General features: G+C 49.9%; 1 protein-coding gene across 1 annotated transcript in view; it reads left to right on the forward strand.

Annotated features, from left to right (window-relative positions):
• PLXNA2 (plexin A2) overlaps positions 1 to 14732 on the forward strand; it is a 177748-nt gene that overhangs the window by 116651 nt on the left and 46365 nt on the right. Inside the window, exons 9-12 of the mRNA XM_072844595.1 lie at positions 1228 to 1342; positions 11194 to 11394; positions 13275 to 13371; positions 13732 to 13925. Coding sequence (XP_072700696.1) covers positions 1228 to 1342; positions 11194 to 11394; positions 13275 to 13371; positions 13732 to 13925 — 607 coding nt within the window. The remainder of the gene's footprint in view (positions 1 to 1227; positions 1343 to 11193; positions 11395 to 13274; positions 13372 to 13731; positions 13926 to 14732) is intronic.

Genomic DNA, 14732 nt, shown 5'->3' on the forward strand with positions numbered 1-14732 from the left:
TGATCAGAGAGGTCCTCGTCCCTCAGACCCAGTGCTGCTGGGGGAAGCAGGGACCTCCACCGGCACCAGGCGGGCAAGCCGGAGGCCAGGGCCAGGCCAGGTGAGGGCGAGTGGGAGAAGTGCTACAGACCGAAATGGAGACAGAAATGGGTCAAACAAATGAGTAATTAAATAAGCTTGCAGCACTTGATATTCTTCCCCAGGTTTGCACACGCATGATTAGAATAAGCTTCCTTAGCTATTAAGGTCAGTACGAATGCATCGAAGGAAAATACAATTGAGTTATTAAAACACGCATTCTCATGGCAGCAGCCTGCGAGAGGCATTGCCCAGCTGGTAAGAGAGGCCCTGCCCGGAGACCTGCTTTCTTCGTTTTCCGATTTCCTACCTAAGGCCGTGCTCCCACTTCCCTGGTGCCGCTCTTCTGTTCGCACCAACCCTGGGCCCGCTCCAGCGCATCCCTGCCTGGGCACTGCCCGCTCCAGGCAGCACCCCGGGCTCCGGAGCCGCAGGTTACGACGCAGACCCGAATCCCACGGGCACGGCTTAGACTTACGCCAGCAGACGGTCACCAAAACGCTGCCACGTGGCACGGAGGGTTGGCCTCAGAGGTGGAGGAGGTGGTTGCTGCAAATATTAGCAGCTCTCATGGACTGTGCGTCTAACTGGCAGCCAGTTAGTGTGGAATAAAAACCGCCCAGCCAGTTCGCTGGCAGCTGGGCCGGCGTGTCTGAAAAGGGTCTGCGTTCTTTCAAAAACATTTCATAAACAGTTAATTTCTTCCAACATGAATCAAAAGCACTTGCTGGACTCTTTGCACTCCAAGGCCAAGCAGAAGTGTTATTGTTGACTTGAAGCATTCCTGACTTGTAAAACAACTGATCCAATTTTTGCCAGGCTTGCCTTGCTTTCCACTTTCTAGAAACTAAAAATCAAGTCTAATGTCTGTGCAATATTGTGCTTTATTTTATGCCAATGCAATGATGGGCAATAAATCCCAGCTTGTATTTTATTACTGAATGAATTGTGAGGTTGCTTAAAGACTGTCTTTTGTGTGTGTGTTTTCCCACACCCATTTGTTACTTTTGTTGTATCAAAACATTCCTCCAAAGAAATTATTTTCCCATGAAGGACCCTGAGCCTGGACTTCTGGCTAGGCCTGTCTATTACCGTATAGACCTCCCAAGGCGATAACCTCCTCCGTAACTCCTCCTTTTCTTCCCCCAGGTGCCTCTCTTGTGTGAACAGTGCTTTCCGCTGCCACTGGTGCAAGTACCGGAACCTCTGCACCCACGACCCCACCACGTGCTCCTTTCAGGAGGGACGGATCAACGTCTCTGAGGTACCAGACCGGGGTTTCAGTACTCCTGAGCTCTTTCTTCTTTGCTTTTCTATGGCACAATTAGCATCACCAATGCTTATGCGAGGTTTTTCAACTTTCCATGCGTCGGGGCTCCTCTCTTGGCTGGCATTGAAAAGTGCAGATACAGCTTTAGAGGTGCTTAGCAAGAAACTATCAGTTCAGCAAAAACGAGGTGTCTCGACCTGAATGCCAAAGCTGATCCCACCTCTGATATGTGGGTATGCTCAGGCTCAGTAATAACTGTAAGAGCTGTAGTGCTTTCCTTCAGGGGTCTCAAAGACTCTTCAAAGACCAGGCAGTTAATTAAAGGTGTGGGACTGAAGTCCAAAAATGCTTTCAACAGTTTGAAGGACCATAGCCCGTTCACAGCTCTGCCAGATCTTCTGTACGTCCTGAGGTGGAGGGATCCATGGAGGAAAGGAGTTTGTTAGCACCAATTCCTGACCAAAGGTTACCACTAACCCCTTGGTCTGGGGTTCTGCACCCGTTGTCTTGTCTGATTCCCCTGCCGCTGTCTGCTTCAGGTTCACCAAGTACAGAGCAGATACAGCCTCTGATGCTGGTAGGGTCCTGGTCTTCACCCTCACTGCCCCTACACGTAGCTTTGTGGCACCTGAAATGGGTGTGGGTCCTAAAGCTGCAAGGAAAAAAAAGGCTTTAAAAGGTGCTTGAAAATTCTGAGTGTCTTGGAAAGTGGGAAAGGCAGCAGTGAGGACATATACAAATATTAGAAAAGTAAGATTAGCCAGCATGAAGACAAACCCTTCAGAGAGTAATGGAGATACAGAAAAGCAGGAGAGATCGGTCAGTAGAGTAAAACAGTGAGCCGCTAAAAAGTGACTGAAGCTGCCAGGCTGTTGCTAAACCAATAATAAACTTGAAACTTAAACAACTCATGGGTCTTTCTGGTTAAAATGCTGCCAGGAGGCACATAGACACAAGGCAAGAAATGGTAATGAACTGCATGTGTGCCTACCTCAGCCGGACCCTGCAAGAGCCGAGGGACGGACAGCGTAACTGGGAGCAGGGGACGAGAAGAGGGGCTGACGCAGCAGCCTGGAAGAGCTGCCCCGTGCGGCAAAGGGAACGGATGCCCGAGGAGAAGCATCCACCCTGGGGACAAACCAAAAGCTTTCTCAGTCCAGTTCAAAGTCAAGAAACTTCCTTTCAACAAAACAAGAGAAAGCAAAAACCTTTGCTTTTCCTTCTCTCGAGTGATGTGGGGGTTGTTCTTCACACACAAAGCATCGCTGTCTTCCCAGGCTTTACAGTTGTAGTTCTCAGTTTTATAGGTCTTCAAGCCCATGATCTCAGAAGTGTTTGACAAGTCTCTGGTAAAGTAGGACAATCCCATTATCTCCGTTTTTCTCCTGGGAATGCACAGGACTTGCCTGAGATCACACGGAGGGAGCGAGTGGAGGAGTTGGTATCTCTGCCAGTTCCTGCTGGGATCACAGGACTGTCACGTCTCCAAAGAACTTCCTCTGTCGTCTTCATCCTGTAGAGGTTGTTTCTTACCAGGGGATGTTCTGTGATATCTAACGCTTTCCTGGTGATAACTTTTGATAAGGGCTGATGATAACGATACAGATGCTCCACTGTTCATCGTGACTTCTCCAGACCTCTGAACACACAGGCAAAACCAGCCACCAAAACCTAATTTGTTTGCTTATTTAAGGCAAATGAATTGCCACTTGCGTACACAATGCAGTGCTAATGCCTTTATTATGGGCATTTCACTCCGGCTAACACAAGACATGAAATAAATGCCTCATAAAGTGTTTCCTCTCCTAAACCAATTCAGATCACAATGTTCTCATTGTGTCATGGCCTGACGTATTAGCAAAATGTTTGTGCTTACCAAGATCGCTCCCTTCCTAGCAGAGAGTCGGTTGTGTTTGGAGCCGGAGCGGTGCTGCGGTGATCACCGTGGCCGTGCCTCCGCCACGGAGGGAGCAGCGCCGGTGTGTGCTGCCCTACTTTCAGTCCCATGTGCCTCTTCTCATGTAAAATTTGTACACGTGTTCACACGGGGTTGGAAATTTTCTCATGCTTTTATATTTAATTCAAGAGAAAATATCGTGAATATTCCCTTTTACTCCTGGCCCATCAGAATTTGCGTCCCAGTGGGATTCAATGCGTAACGAGCTCCCTTTGATGCTCCTAGGAGTTGTCTGTCTTGAGAAGGGAAAAGAGCTCAAAGCCTCAGCCACTTTACAAGGTGAGGGGGAAAGAAAGCTCTTCTTCATGAGCTGTACACTTGCTCCTTGCAATCTTCTGGCTGTATTGACCAAGCTAAATGCTGCCTTTTTGCCCTGCTTTCCATGAAAATACAGCTGAGAGAACAAGCTTTTTCTGTCTCTCCGCCTGCCCTGTCAACAGGAATTGTTTACTAACATGGAAGGGCAGAGCTCAGCGGTAGGCGCGGGCGATGCAGAGGACAGCCTCCAAAGACGGGCTGGAGCTTTGTCAGGGGGTAGCGAGTGGCCCGTGAAGCCGTCGGTAAGAGAAATGATGCCCCTTGAGCTTCAGATCTCTGGTTTGCATCATCTGTTTTGCTGTTGTATTTGCAAGAGTGAAAATGTGCAAAGCGTGTTTGGTTTGGAGTCACGGGTAGATAAATACAGAACCCTTCACAGCCTTTAAAGCAGAGATGTCTTCCAGGACAGCGCTGGCTGTTCTTGATATCCTCCATCTGGTGGGAAGTTTCTGACATGGGGTAAACCCAGCTCTTTTGAGGCCTCTGTTTCCAGGTGGCCAGTTCTCTGGGAGTTAATAATTAGATAAGCAACTCTATTTTCTCAGCCTTTTCTTAGCCTGAGGCTTCGTTTGTCCGCAGAAGGTGCCTGCTTAGACATTGCTATCCAAAAAGCAATGGGAAGGCAAAGGTCTGGGGCTGGCTTGCACCCACAAAAGCAGGGTTTCTCCAAGAAGAGGCCTCGTGGGTGTGTAGCGCTGATTGTCTCACTTTAAAAAGCTTCAGATCAGGCCTATGATATCATTTTAATGTGTCTGAGGTGGTTGGGTTTCTGTGTGTATGAGGCTATAAGATGTCTCTCTCTAAATGTATAAAACATGCAGATGAAGAGGAATGTAGATAGATACATAAATATATCCTTACAACCCATCCCAGTGGAGAGCTAGAACCAAAATAAATCCTATTAGTTTCCCAGAATGTGGGATCCCGTCCCTCTTTGATGTCCACTGTGTGCAGATAATGCCATTTCCACATTTGAGATGCTGAATCGGGGACGGAGCGTTTCAGATTCTGGGAGTTTAGTGCAGAGCCAGATTTCGGCTCTGGTCTGACTCCTTTAAATTCTCATTGCTTTTAGAGCAACACCTTTGCAGCTGGCTGTGCCCTCGGATGCTGAGTGCTGCTTGACGTGCCTTGAAGGAAATAAAACAAAATCAAGCCTTCCTCATACCTGTCCTTACAATCCCCACCGTTGGGTACCTGAATGGGAACTGTGATGTGCAGGAGATAACTCAGAGCTACATCTGAGTCCACCAAAGTCAGCAAATGACTTTGCTGGATCACATCTAACTTCTGCAGAGATGTGTTTGTCTGAAAAAGTACCGATAGTAACAAAAAGCCCAGTTGCAGCAAGATTAACTCATCTCAATTTGAGAAGATTGGTTTGAGCTTATTGGGCAGCACTTTTTTCATCAGTAGATTTATGGTGTGCATAACCGACAGGGTCTGGTGCTTGGAGGGGGAAGGAGCCAGGCAGGGAAATGCTCTGCAGGGCTGCAGGGGGTGGGAGCGCTGCAGGGAGCCGGAGGGAGATGTTCCCACCTGTAACCTGGCCGTCTTCGAGGGAATTGCTCCTGTCCTCACCCCTGGTACACAGAGGGTTGTTTATGGGAGAGAAATAGGCTCTCCAGCCTTCCGCGTTTTGCATGGCTGTAAATATCACAGTACTTCACAAATGCAAGGCGAAGACCCGGGTTACAGCACGCGCGTACGGCGCAGAGCTCAGGACCAAAGGGCATTGGGTAGGAATTTACCAGTGAGAAAAGCCTCGCTTCGGTTGCCTTTCTTTTCATGTTTCGTTTCTAAGGAGCAAGGTCTGCTCTCCTTTCCAGTAGCATAAGTGAAGAATAATGTGTTTCCATGAGTGATGGAGACTGAAATTTATATCATTGGGAACACAACTGTGAGCCAGGGGTTTACATTCATGTGCCAGATTCGTTTATATTTATAACTTTAAAATGCATGTAGCAAGTTAACATTTGTGGAGGGGGTTTTTTAAGATGAAAAGTATGAAAGCGTTATATGTTCTTGCATTTGAGCTAAATCCCATAGTCAAAATAAATGCCTGCCATTTCTAGGCAATTTTTTCCAAATAAGAGCAAGAAGATTTGACCTACTGAAACTACTCTGTTAAACACAAATAATAACCATGGGTGCTCTGTTCTACTCCGGACACAGATGCATAGCATGGGTCTTTAAGGTATTTATAGACCTTGGAGTCTTTGAGGCTAAAAAGCATTGGAGAAGCATAAAATGTCTTTGTAAATTGTGTGCGATGATACTTCATACGCAGAATATTCCCCGAGAGTCTGTGCCACTCGTGTGTCGGAGTCTTGTCTTTCTCCATCGGATCTTCTGATTTGTGTTTATTCTGGTGTACAGAAGTCAAGAAGGATAATGAGAGGATTCAGCGTGTGTTTGTTTAGGGAGAGGAGGCAATAATGGCCTTTCTAACTCACTGCAGGATTTACTTCTCATGAATTAAAAAAACAAAGTAAACTGATTATGGAACAAATGGTATATTCCACTGGCTGCAGTTCTCCTTTTTAGTCTGTATTTTCTGGATGCTCAGCTCTTCCTGGCACTAGCACGGGGAAGTGCAGAATCGAGCACCCAGACCCGAGCCCCACAAACCAGGGATGGTCTCGTTATTTACCACCACGAGGGGACCTTTGCCTCAGCCACCCAGCTCCGATCCCAGCAGCAGGACCGGTGCTGCCAACCGCTTCCCAGCTCGTCCCGAAATTCCTATAAAGTGAATAAACATTGACAGAGGCATTGCTAAAGCTGACAACATGCCTCTAACAAAATGATTTGTTAGCACTGGCTTTTAGGTCAGGTGGCACGTCGGAGAGGTGGTGAACGGACAAACCAACCTGCCGGGCGAGCTTTCATATGGCATCACCCCCCTTCAGCTCTCTGTGCGCAGCGTGGGACCGAGGTGCTACTGCGGCAGCACCCTCCTGAGACCCGGACCCGCTCACAGACGCTCCATGGGAAGGTCCGGGTGTGCAGGGACGTGCGCGTACATCACTGCAGCAGCAATTTAAAAAACAAATGAAAAAAAAATAGACCTGGAAGCTGAACAATGAGCCTGGATGGGAAATGGCACAAACAGGGAAGAGGGAGCTCCAGCAGCGCTTCTGCAATGCGTGCGGCGTCTGAGCAAGCCCCGCGCCCTCCGCAAGCTCCTGCAGCTTTTGTGGCTTCACTCGCTCATCTGATAAATTCAGCAGCAACTGCCAGCAGTAACGTGGCTCCCCACGAGTGCCCCGGGCTTTCAGTAGTGTGGCATCTTCCTACATATCGCTCCATCCCAAAATGTATATCCCCTTATTAGTGCGATCACTGTAGCTGTCAGCCAACGCAGAGGGGCTGCCTTTCTCGGTGTTTCCCCGAGTGGCGTGCAACTCACAGGCTGCATGCCTTTTTTTCACCAGAATCCCAATGTGACATTTTTCTCCCACTGAAACCAAAGGAAGAAAACCTATTATGTCCTACTCATCTCTAACGACGGCAGAACAATTTTTGCTACCAGCATTTTCAGTACTGCAGAGCAGATTTGAAACTGTCTCCCATGTCTCTGAAGGAAGAAGCATTTCTTTAACAGTCGTCTCACGAAAGGCAGTGGCCAGGAAGGATAATGGTCCATAACATATTCATTATTTTCAGGACTGTGCACTGAGGTTCTCCCACCGGTGATGTGGTTGGGGATTTTTTGTTTTCAATCATAATGTGATAAAAGATTCTACGACTCCAGGATGCCTTTCCTCCCAGCCACGGGCTTTCCCCATGGCTGGGGACCTCTCTGGATGGAGCCATTTGTCTCCCATTGGTCCTCAATATGACTTTGAGGTTAAATGCAGAACCTTAAATGCAGCCAGATCTCGAGCAGAAGATGGTACAGGTGTGCAGTGCATAACAAGGAGGAAGGAACATGCGTGCAAAGTCATCTCGGAGGAGCTGGCAGTTGGATGGAAAACACCATGAATCTGAGGAGTTTGCTGGTGGTAGTGTAAGGGCTGAGCTGGGGGTTGGATCCATGATACCAGGGTCTGCGGGAACCTCAGAGCTGAGCTTCATGGTGGCATTTCCTTCCTTCCATAAACCTGCTCCGCTGCAGAAAAGGGCTTTTCTGTCCTTCCCAGCACAGCCTGCTTTCTGGCTCTTGGAGTTTAAAATCACTCTTGGCTGTTAATCCGTGAAAGTCCCTGTTAGAAATAAAATAAAAAATATATAAGGAAAAGTGCCACTAAAAAGGTTTATGAGGCAGCAGTTTAAGCTACTGGCTTCTCCAAACTGGGGTAGCATCTGTTTCTCATTTACAACTTGCCTGAGCCAGTAGCGAAGCCACATCCCATCAGGCTGGCTGTGAGCTGGAGAGAGAGCACGCCTTGGCGGGCTTAATGGTCATTAGTGAGAGACGGGGATTTTCTCCCCGGATCCACAGTCCTAGCGGGAGCCTGGCGAGGATGGCTCTTGTTCCCTTGCCATCCGGATGATTTACTTTAATTGCTAGGCAGGGTGGCAAAGGGCTTGGGATGCCAGTCTGGGATTTGGCAGAGGGAAGGGAGACGTCAGCCCATTTTTTTCTAAAACTTCTACTTTAGCTTAGGATTAATCATTTAATGTCAGATACGTACAGGTGCTTAGGTACCTAGTTCCATTAGATCAAAGCAAATTAGAGCTAAACAGAATGTAAATACTTCTGACGGTCAGAGCCTTTGTCTCTGCGTGTTGCAGTTCCCGGTATATAAATTGAGGAAAAACTGTATCTCCCAGTGTGTTATGAAGAGATAACGTTTAGGATGTTGAGATCTTATGGGAGGAATGTCATACAATTACCAGGCACTGATAGGTCCTTTTTGCACTTCTTCTCGGAGTATCATTTAGACATGTAGTTTGTGCTCGTGGGGAACTGGAGATGTGCTCATCTCTAGAATGATGTTCGCAGGGAGAGTTTCCTTTTCTTTTGCATACAGCATTTTGCATAACAAACTCTTGAGCTACTGCAATATTAAAACTTGCTATTAATTTACAGTGGCGTTATTTTGGCCAGAAAGTGGCAGAAGTGGAAACAAATCACACTTCTCTGTACTTAACGTTTTAATCGCTGTGCTTGGTTTTCAGAATATTGTCGGTTTGGAGGCAGCAGCATTTTGCTCTTTTCTTTGCTCCTTTATTGCAATCACACAGATGTTTGAAATATTTTCACATGGTTTTCAATGGAAAATTTAATAGACTGCTTCCGCTTTCATGGTATTTTGTACACTCAAAAATCAGGCTGTTTTCAGGGACTGAGGAACTATACTTACCTATTTTTCACTGCCTCTAGCTGACAACTCCTGAGCCTTAATAACTCCTTTGCAAAACGACCATCAGGGATGAAGTACCGTTCTTTATTTAATGTCACCTTTATTTAATGCCCTTAGGTCAGTTGTGGAAGGCTTTGGGGTTCGGGGAGGAGGCCATTTCATTCCCGCAGCGGCTGGTACAGCTCCCATCACGCTGGCTTTGTACTGCAGGAGGGTTCATTTGCAGCTCTGCTGGCGGCTGTCAGCCAGCCTCGTGCCTGGGGTTGCAGGAGCAGGACCTGTTTAATCTCCTCTTTCATGCAAGAGGCTTCAGTTCCTAATCAGGAAAGGCCTGAAGTGAAATCTCTTTGTGCTGTTTTGTCTCAGCCCCCCCCCCTCCTCCGGACTCCCGCTGAGCAGCCTCTCCCCACTCCTGGAGCTCAGCGTCCCTCGCTTTTTCTGGTCGTCTCCCCAGATGCCTTTGCTCTGGCCTGGCAGGGTGATGGATTGTGCCGTAAGGCTCTAGCTGTAACATACTTCTGAATTTGCATTGGACTCAGAAAAATGCCTTCCTGGAGCAGCTCCCGATTGCATCCCGGAGGTGCAGAAAGGCTTTGATCTGCAGCAGGAGCCCCTGCCCATTTGTTTGAATCGCTCAGCTCAGCTGGGACATCACCTTCCTCCTGCCTGGGGGGCTGGCAGGGTCCCTGTGCAGGCCATCACCTTCCTCCTGCCTGGGGGGCTGGCAGGGTCCCTGTGCAGGCTGGCAGGCTGGGCTTGCTGTTTCCAGGCTAATGTATAAAGGCTTCGGGTGCCTGAAGGGACTGTGTCCAGAAGGATTGGAGGCTTAAGGTTTTGAAGCCCAAAGGGTGCTGTGAAGAAGGCAAAGAACCGATGTCTCGGATCCCAGGGGCATCAGAGCTTATTTGGCATCCTCTGGGCTGGCCTTCCTCCTCGTCTGATGGTCTCTCCAGGGAACGGCCAGTGGCAGGAGATCTGCAGGTGCCATCGCTTGGTGATAATTTTGCTGCTTTCCCTGTGCATGAGGGGACGTACGGCACGCCCGGTCACGGCCCAGCATCCACCTCACTGATACATGCCGAGGTACAGTTGTACACAAATTAATTAGATTTTGTTTCAGTCCTCCCTCCTCTGTGAGAGATCCCTCCTCAGCATTAGCTCCTCGGACCCACGGACGGCCGCTTTTTTGAAAGCCGTAAGACCTTTACAAATGCTGTTTGCTGGAGGAGGCTCTGAGTTTATTGCATGTGCCAAACCCTTTGCTACAGTTCCTAAGAGAAAAGGCCAGTTTTGCAGACTAGACAGAATTTCAGAAGGCCCAGGGGGATCAGGATTAGGGTGCTTAATCCCATCTGTGAAAACCCCATCCCTACTCTTCTGGATACTGACTGCAGCCAAATCCTCCCGTCCTTGGACATCCTCCACTTCCCAGAAGCACAGAGCAGGGAAGAGCGTTGCTTTAGAGATCGAAAGGGCAGTTCAGGTCTCGATGCCTTGCCCACCCGGCCGGCGGAGGCATGCATCCCCCCGGGCAGCCCCCAGCTAAGGGAGAAGCTGGGCGAGCAGCAGCGCGGGAGCATTGCAGCGAGCTGGCTGGGCGTTTCGGAAAGGCCAGAGGTGTCGGAGCATGGTAAGGGGTGAGAGCAGATAGAGCAGAAATTAACATCGCCTCAGAAATTAATGGCACACTGCCATAATTTTACTCGGATAAAGCAGAGCGGAACAGTACCTGGTAGCGAGAGGAAAGCACATCCCATGCCGATCAGTCTCGCTCCGAAGCAGCGCACGGCCGAGGGGTGTAAGGAGCGAAATGGGATTAGGAGGAGGCCCAGGGAGCGCAGCGTGTGGCTGGGAGCAGCCCATCGCCCTCCTGGAGCAGCAGGGCTCAGGCGGAGCTGGAGCAGCTGATAACGTGGTGCTGCTGCTGCGGGAGGGCAGGCGAGAGCTTGTGTCTCCGCAGATAAAACCCAGAGCAAGCTCAGAGCGGGGAGGATGCCTTCAGTTTATTCCCCAAATAGCGGTGTTCCTTCTTCTGCCACCGCGGTGAGAAAATCAGCGCCAGTCCCAGAGCAGGGGGACGGTAACGGGGGTTTCTTTATTTCGGCGCTTAACCTGCAGCTGTGTGGGTGGACTGAGAAGCGGCTGATCCTGCGTGCTGAGGATGTCCTGGGACGTCAGCCCTGCTGCTGGAGACCTGGCCAGACCTGCGGATGCACCATCGCCGCTGTAACCTCCCCCTCTCTTTTATTGCCTCCCAGGACTGTCCCCAGCTCTTCCCCACAGAGGAGATCCTGATCCCGGTGGGAGAGGTGAAACCCATCACGCTGAAGGCGAGAAACCTGCCCCAGCCCCAGTCCGGCCAGCGCGGGTATGAGTGTGTCCTCAGCATCCAGGGCGTGATCCACCGCGTGCCCGCCCTGCGCTTCAACAGCTCCAGCGTCCAGTGCCAGAACAGCTCGGTGAGGGACCGGGAGGGGACCGTGGCAAAAAGGTGCCCAAAGTGGGAGTCAGCTCCGAATAGCTGCGAAGGGGGTGGGCTCCGCCACAGGGAGAGTGAAAGATCCCAGAGCTGAACTAATCCCGAACTCCGGATGGGAACCTGCCGTGGGCACGCGAGGTGTTTCATTATAGCGGCCCAGAGAAGATCCTTTATCTGGCGGTTCCCTGTCTGACTGCAGGGGGTCAGCGAGGGGAAGGGGAGGAGGAGGAGGGAGTGCGAGGAAGGTGTTAAGGCAGGCTAATTCACACGGGGGAGATAAGGCGAATCACAGACCCCTTATCGGGGAGCTGTCGAATTCCAGGTCACGGTAGCTGGATGAATACAGTCATGCTGAAAAGCAGCGTGGTGCAGGGAAGGAGGGGGAAAGGAAAACTGCCAGGGGAGAGGGCACAGTGCAGCAGAGAGGGAAATTATCTGAACGCTGCTGCCAGAGAAGCAGGCAGGGGAGGATGGCTCTCCTCCGTAGGACGGGGCTTAGCCCTGCCAATGGACCTGGCAGGATTTTACCCCAGAACGCCCAAAGTCACCATGGCAGGTACTCGTGGACGCCGAAATGCGTATGGCAAACACAGGCTTCCCAAAAGCCACCCTCCGAGCCGCAGCCCACCTTTGGGTCTCGCGTGGCACGCTTCAGCTGGAGGACGGGCAGGGAAGAGCGTGGTCCTTCCCCTCCTCGCCGGGTGTTCGAAGAGATCCACGGGCAAACAGGGCACATTCAGTTTGGTTTAGACAGCAGAACAGGGTCTACTTCAATATTCAGTGCAGATGGTCTTCAATTGTTAATGAAGTTTTGAATTTTTAAAAATTTCACTGGATATTTATATATCACTGGCTGTCTTTGGGCCTTGCAGCTTGGTGGATAATAAATGTATTAATACTACATAGTACTTTTCCTATCCAAAGCAATTTATAAACATTCCAGAAGCACTTTTATTCCTGTTAGGCTAATAGGAAGTGGTAGGTAGAGAATGTAAAGGCAATTCTGTACTCACAGCTCTGTCACTTGTACAGGAGATCTAGTTTCACACCAGCTTAGTAAAACCCAGACAAGGTGAATCAGTACAACCAAATGTAAGTTAAAACTGTACAACTATTGCATGGGGACAGTCAAAGCAGTCTGCTTTGGTTTAATCATCATTCCCTCATCCCAAAGAGGATGGCAGTGTTTGCTCACCTTTTTAAGTCTTTTTAGCAGCTCTTGATTGACTTAAAGAGAGCATCAGAATCAGAGCTCATTGGTGCTAATTGTGATAATGGGAATTTCAGAATACACTGGGAATTCACCTAAAGTGTCCAGATTCACTCTGCCACAGCCCCCGGGACATCCATGAGAAGGTGCATAATTCAAGCCAGTGCTATCCTAGACTAGGCTGAAGCAGAAACTGGGGAAGGTCCTCTCTGCACCATCTATTTTTTCTCAGCTGTCGCCTATTTCATCAGCCAAAGCTGTGCAGAGTGATTTTTAAGCTCCAGTCACACTAGGGTGCATGGTGACTGTATAAGAAGATAGCCTGAAGGCAGCAGTCCTTCCAGTCTGATTAACTGGAGGGGCTGTATTGATAAGCTAGAGACTGAGTGACAAGAGCAACCACTGTGAGTGGAATAATTAATCTATTACCTCTCACAAGGACTAGATCTGATTTAATTATCTCTTCCTGGTGAGGAGGAGGGAGTCAAAGGAGGACCCTGGAGGTGAAGTGTAGACGTGGTGGTGGTTCAGACATCAGCACATGCTTTTAAGCAGAGAATAATCATGGTGTCTTTAAAAAAAATACTTTTTTCCTGTTAGTGTCTCTGATAGATCCTCCCAAGCATTTCATTCTCGATCTTCTCCTTCAGTATCTCTACGATGGGATGGACATAAGCAACTTAGCAGTGGACTTTGCTGTGGTTTGGAATGGGAACTTTGTTATTGACAACCCAGAGGATCTCAAAGGTAACGTCTGTTTGAGTTGGCTTTCAAGTCACGGGAAGGAGGGCCGTGATGGGGGCTGGGAAGCGGCAGCTGGGGCAGAGCAGCGTTAGGTGCCGTCACTGCGGCTGCAGCCAGAGACGTTGTGGTCCCAGTGGATCCTGCTTTGGGTGAGAGCACGTCACTCTGCTCCGCTGATAGTGGTGCTCACTAAGCACCACTGATACGGCCTTGGCTTTGGAAACCACCTGTGCGAGTCCACTCTGCAGCTCGCTAAGTCAAAACTCAGCGCGTGCCTTTGCTATAGGTCCCAGAGCAGCTGTAGTCCATATGAATATTTCAGTTCTTGACTTGGTCCTGAGTGCCCGTCCCCTCTTCCCGCAGTGCACCTCTACAAGTGCGCAGCGCAGCGCGAGAGCTGCGGGCTCTGCCTGAAAGCCGACCCCAAGTTCGAGTGCGGCTGGTGCAGCGGCGAGGCCAAGTGCACGCTGCGGCCGCACTGCAGCTCGCCCTCCGCCCAGCCCTGGCTCGACTGGTCCAGCAGGAACGTCAAGTGCTCCAACCCTCGCATCACCGAGGTAAGAGCGCGCATCTCCAGCCCCTTCTCCTTCCAAAGTGGATTTGTGTCTGTCTCCCTCTCGTCTGAAAACCCACCGTCGGCCATCCGGCGCTGAAGAACAGGGAATAAAATACTCCGCTACTTTCTGTGAAATTAACGTGCGGATCTGCCGGCACGTGGCCAGGGTGTGCAGCCCGCTGCCCCGGCGTGCAGCTGTCACTCGCCGGGATGCAACCAGCGTTGGGGTGACCGCTATGGACTGTTGCAGGAATGCTAATTAAACTAGGGAGCTAATTAGTCTATAATTGATGCTTCTGATGTTTCTGTTCAGACCACTGAGGGATGCAAAATGTCTCCCAGGAGCATTTTTACCGGTAAAACTGCACTTGGTCTGTTAACGTTACTATTAGGAGTGACACTCATATCAGGTGGGAATGAAAGAAGATTTTGGTTTCTCACTTAATTAACTCCCCAAAAAAGCCTCCCTTGCCCTAAGCGTGTGTCCGTACTGCAGAAGGCGGAGGGCAAGGCTGTAAAACAGCTTTGGCTCAAAGTAGCCTGTTGCTCTGGTGCTCATGGCTGCAGAAACGCCTGGCAGGGCAGGAGCAGGGCTTCTCCGCACACAAACTTCTGCCAGCTGAACAAGGACCCCAGTACATGTGGAAGTTTCCTCTTAACGCAGATTAGTTTGTGCACCAGCTTAGCTAAACTGGCTCATGCTCAGAGCCCCTGGGAGGAAGGCACCAGCCTCCTTTCTATGGAGGAGGGGAGGAAACCGCAGAGGCTGGTGGTGCGGTATCAGGGCTGGGGCTGACTGGAGGAGGAC

This window comes from Ciconia boyciana, chromosome 23 (genome assembly GCF_034638445.1).
Source record: "Ciconia boyciana chromosome 23, ASM3463844v1, whole genome shotgun sequence".
Lineage (NCBI taxonomy): Eukaryota > Metazoa > Chordata > Aves > Ciconiiformes > Ciconiidae > Ciconia > Ciconia boyciana.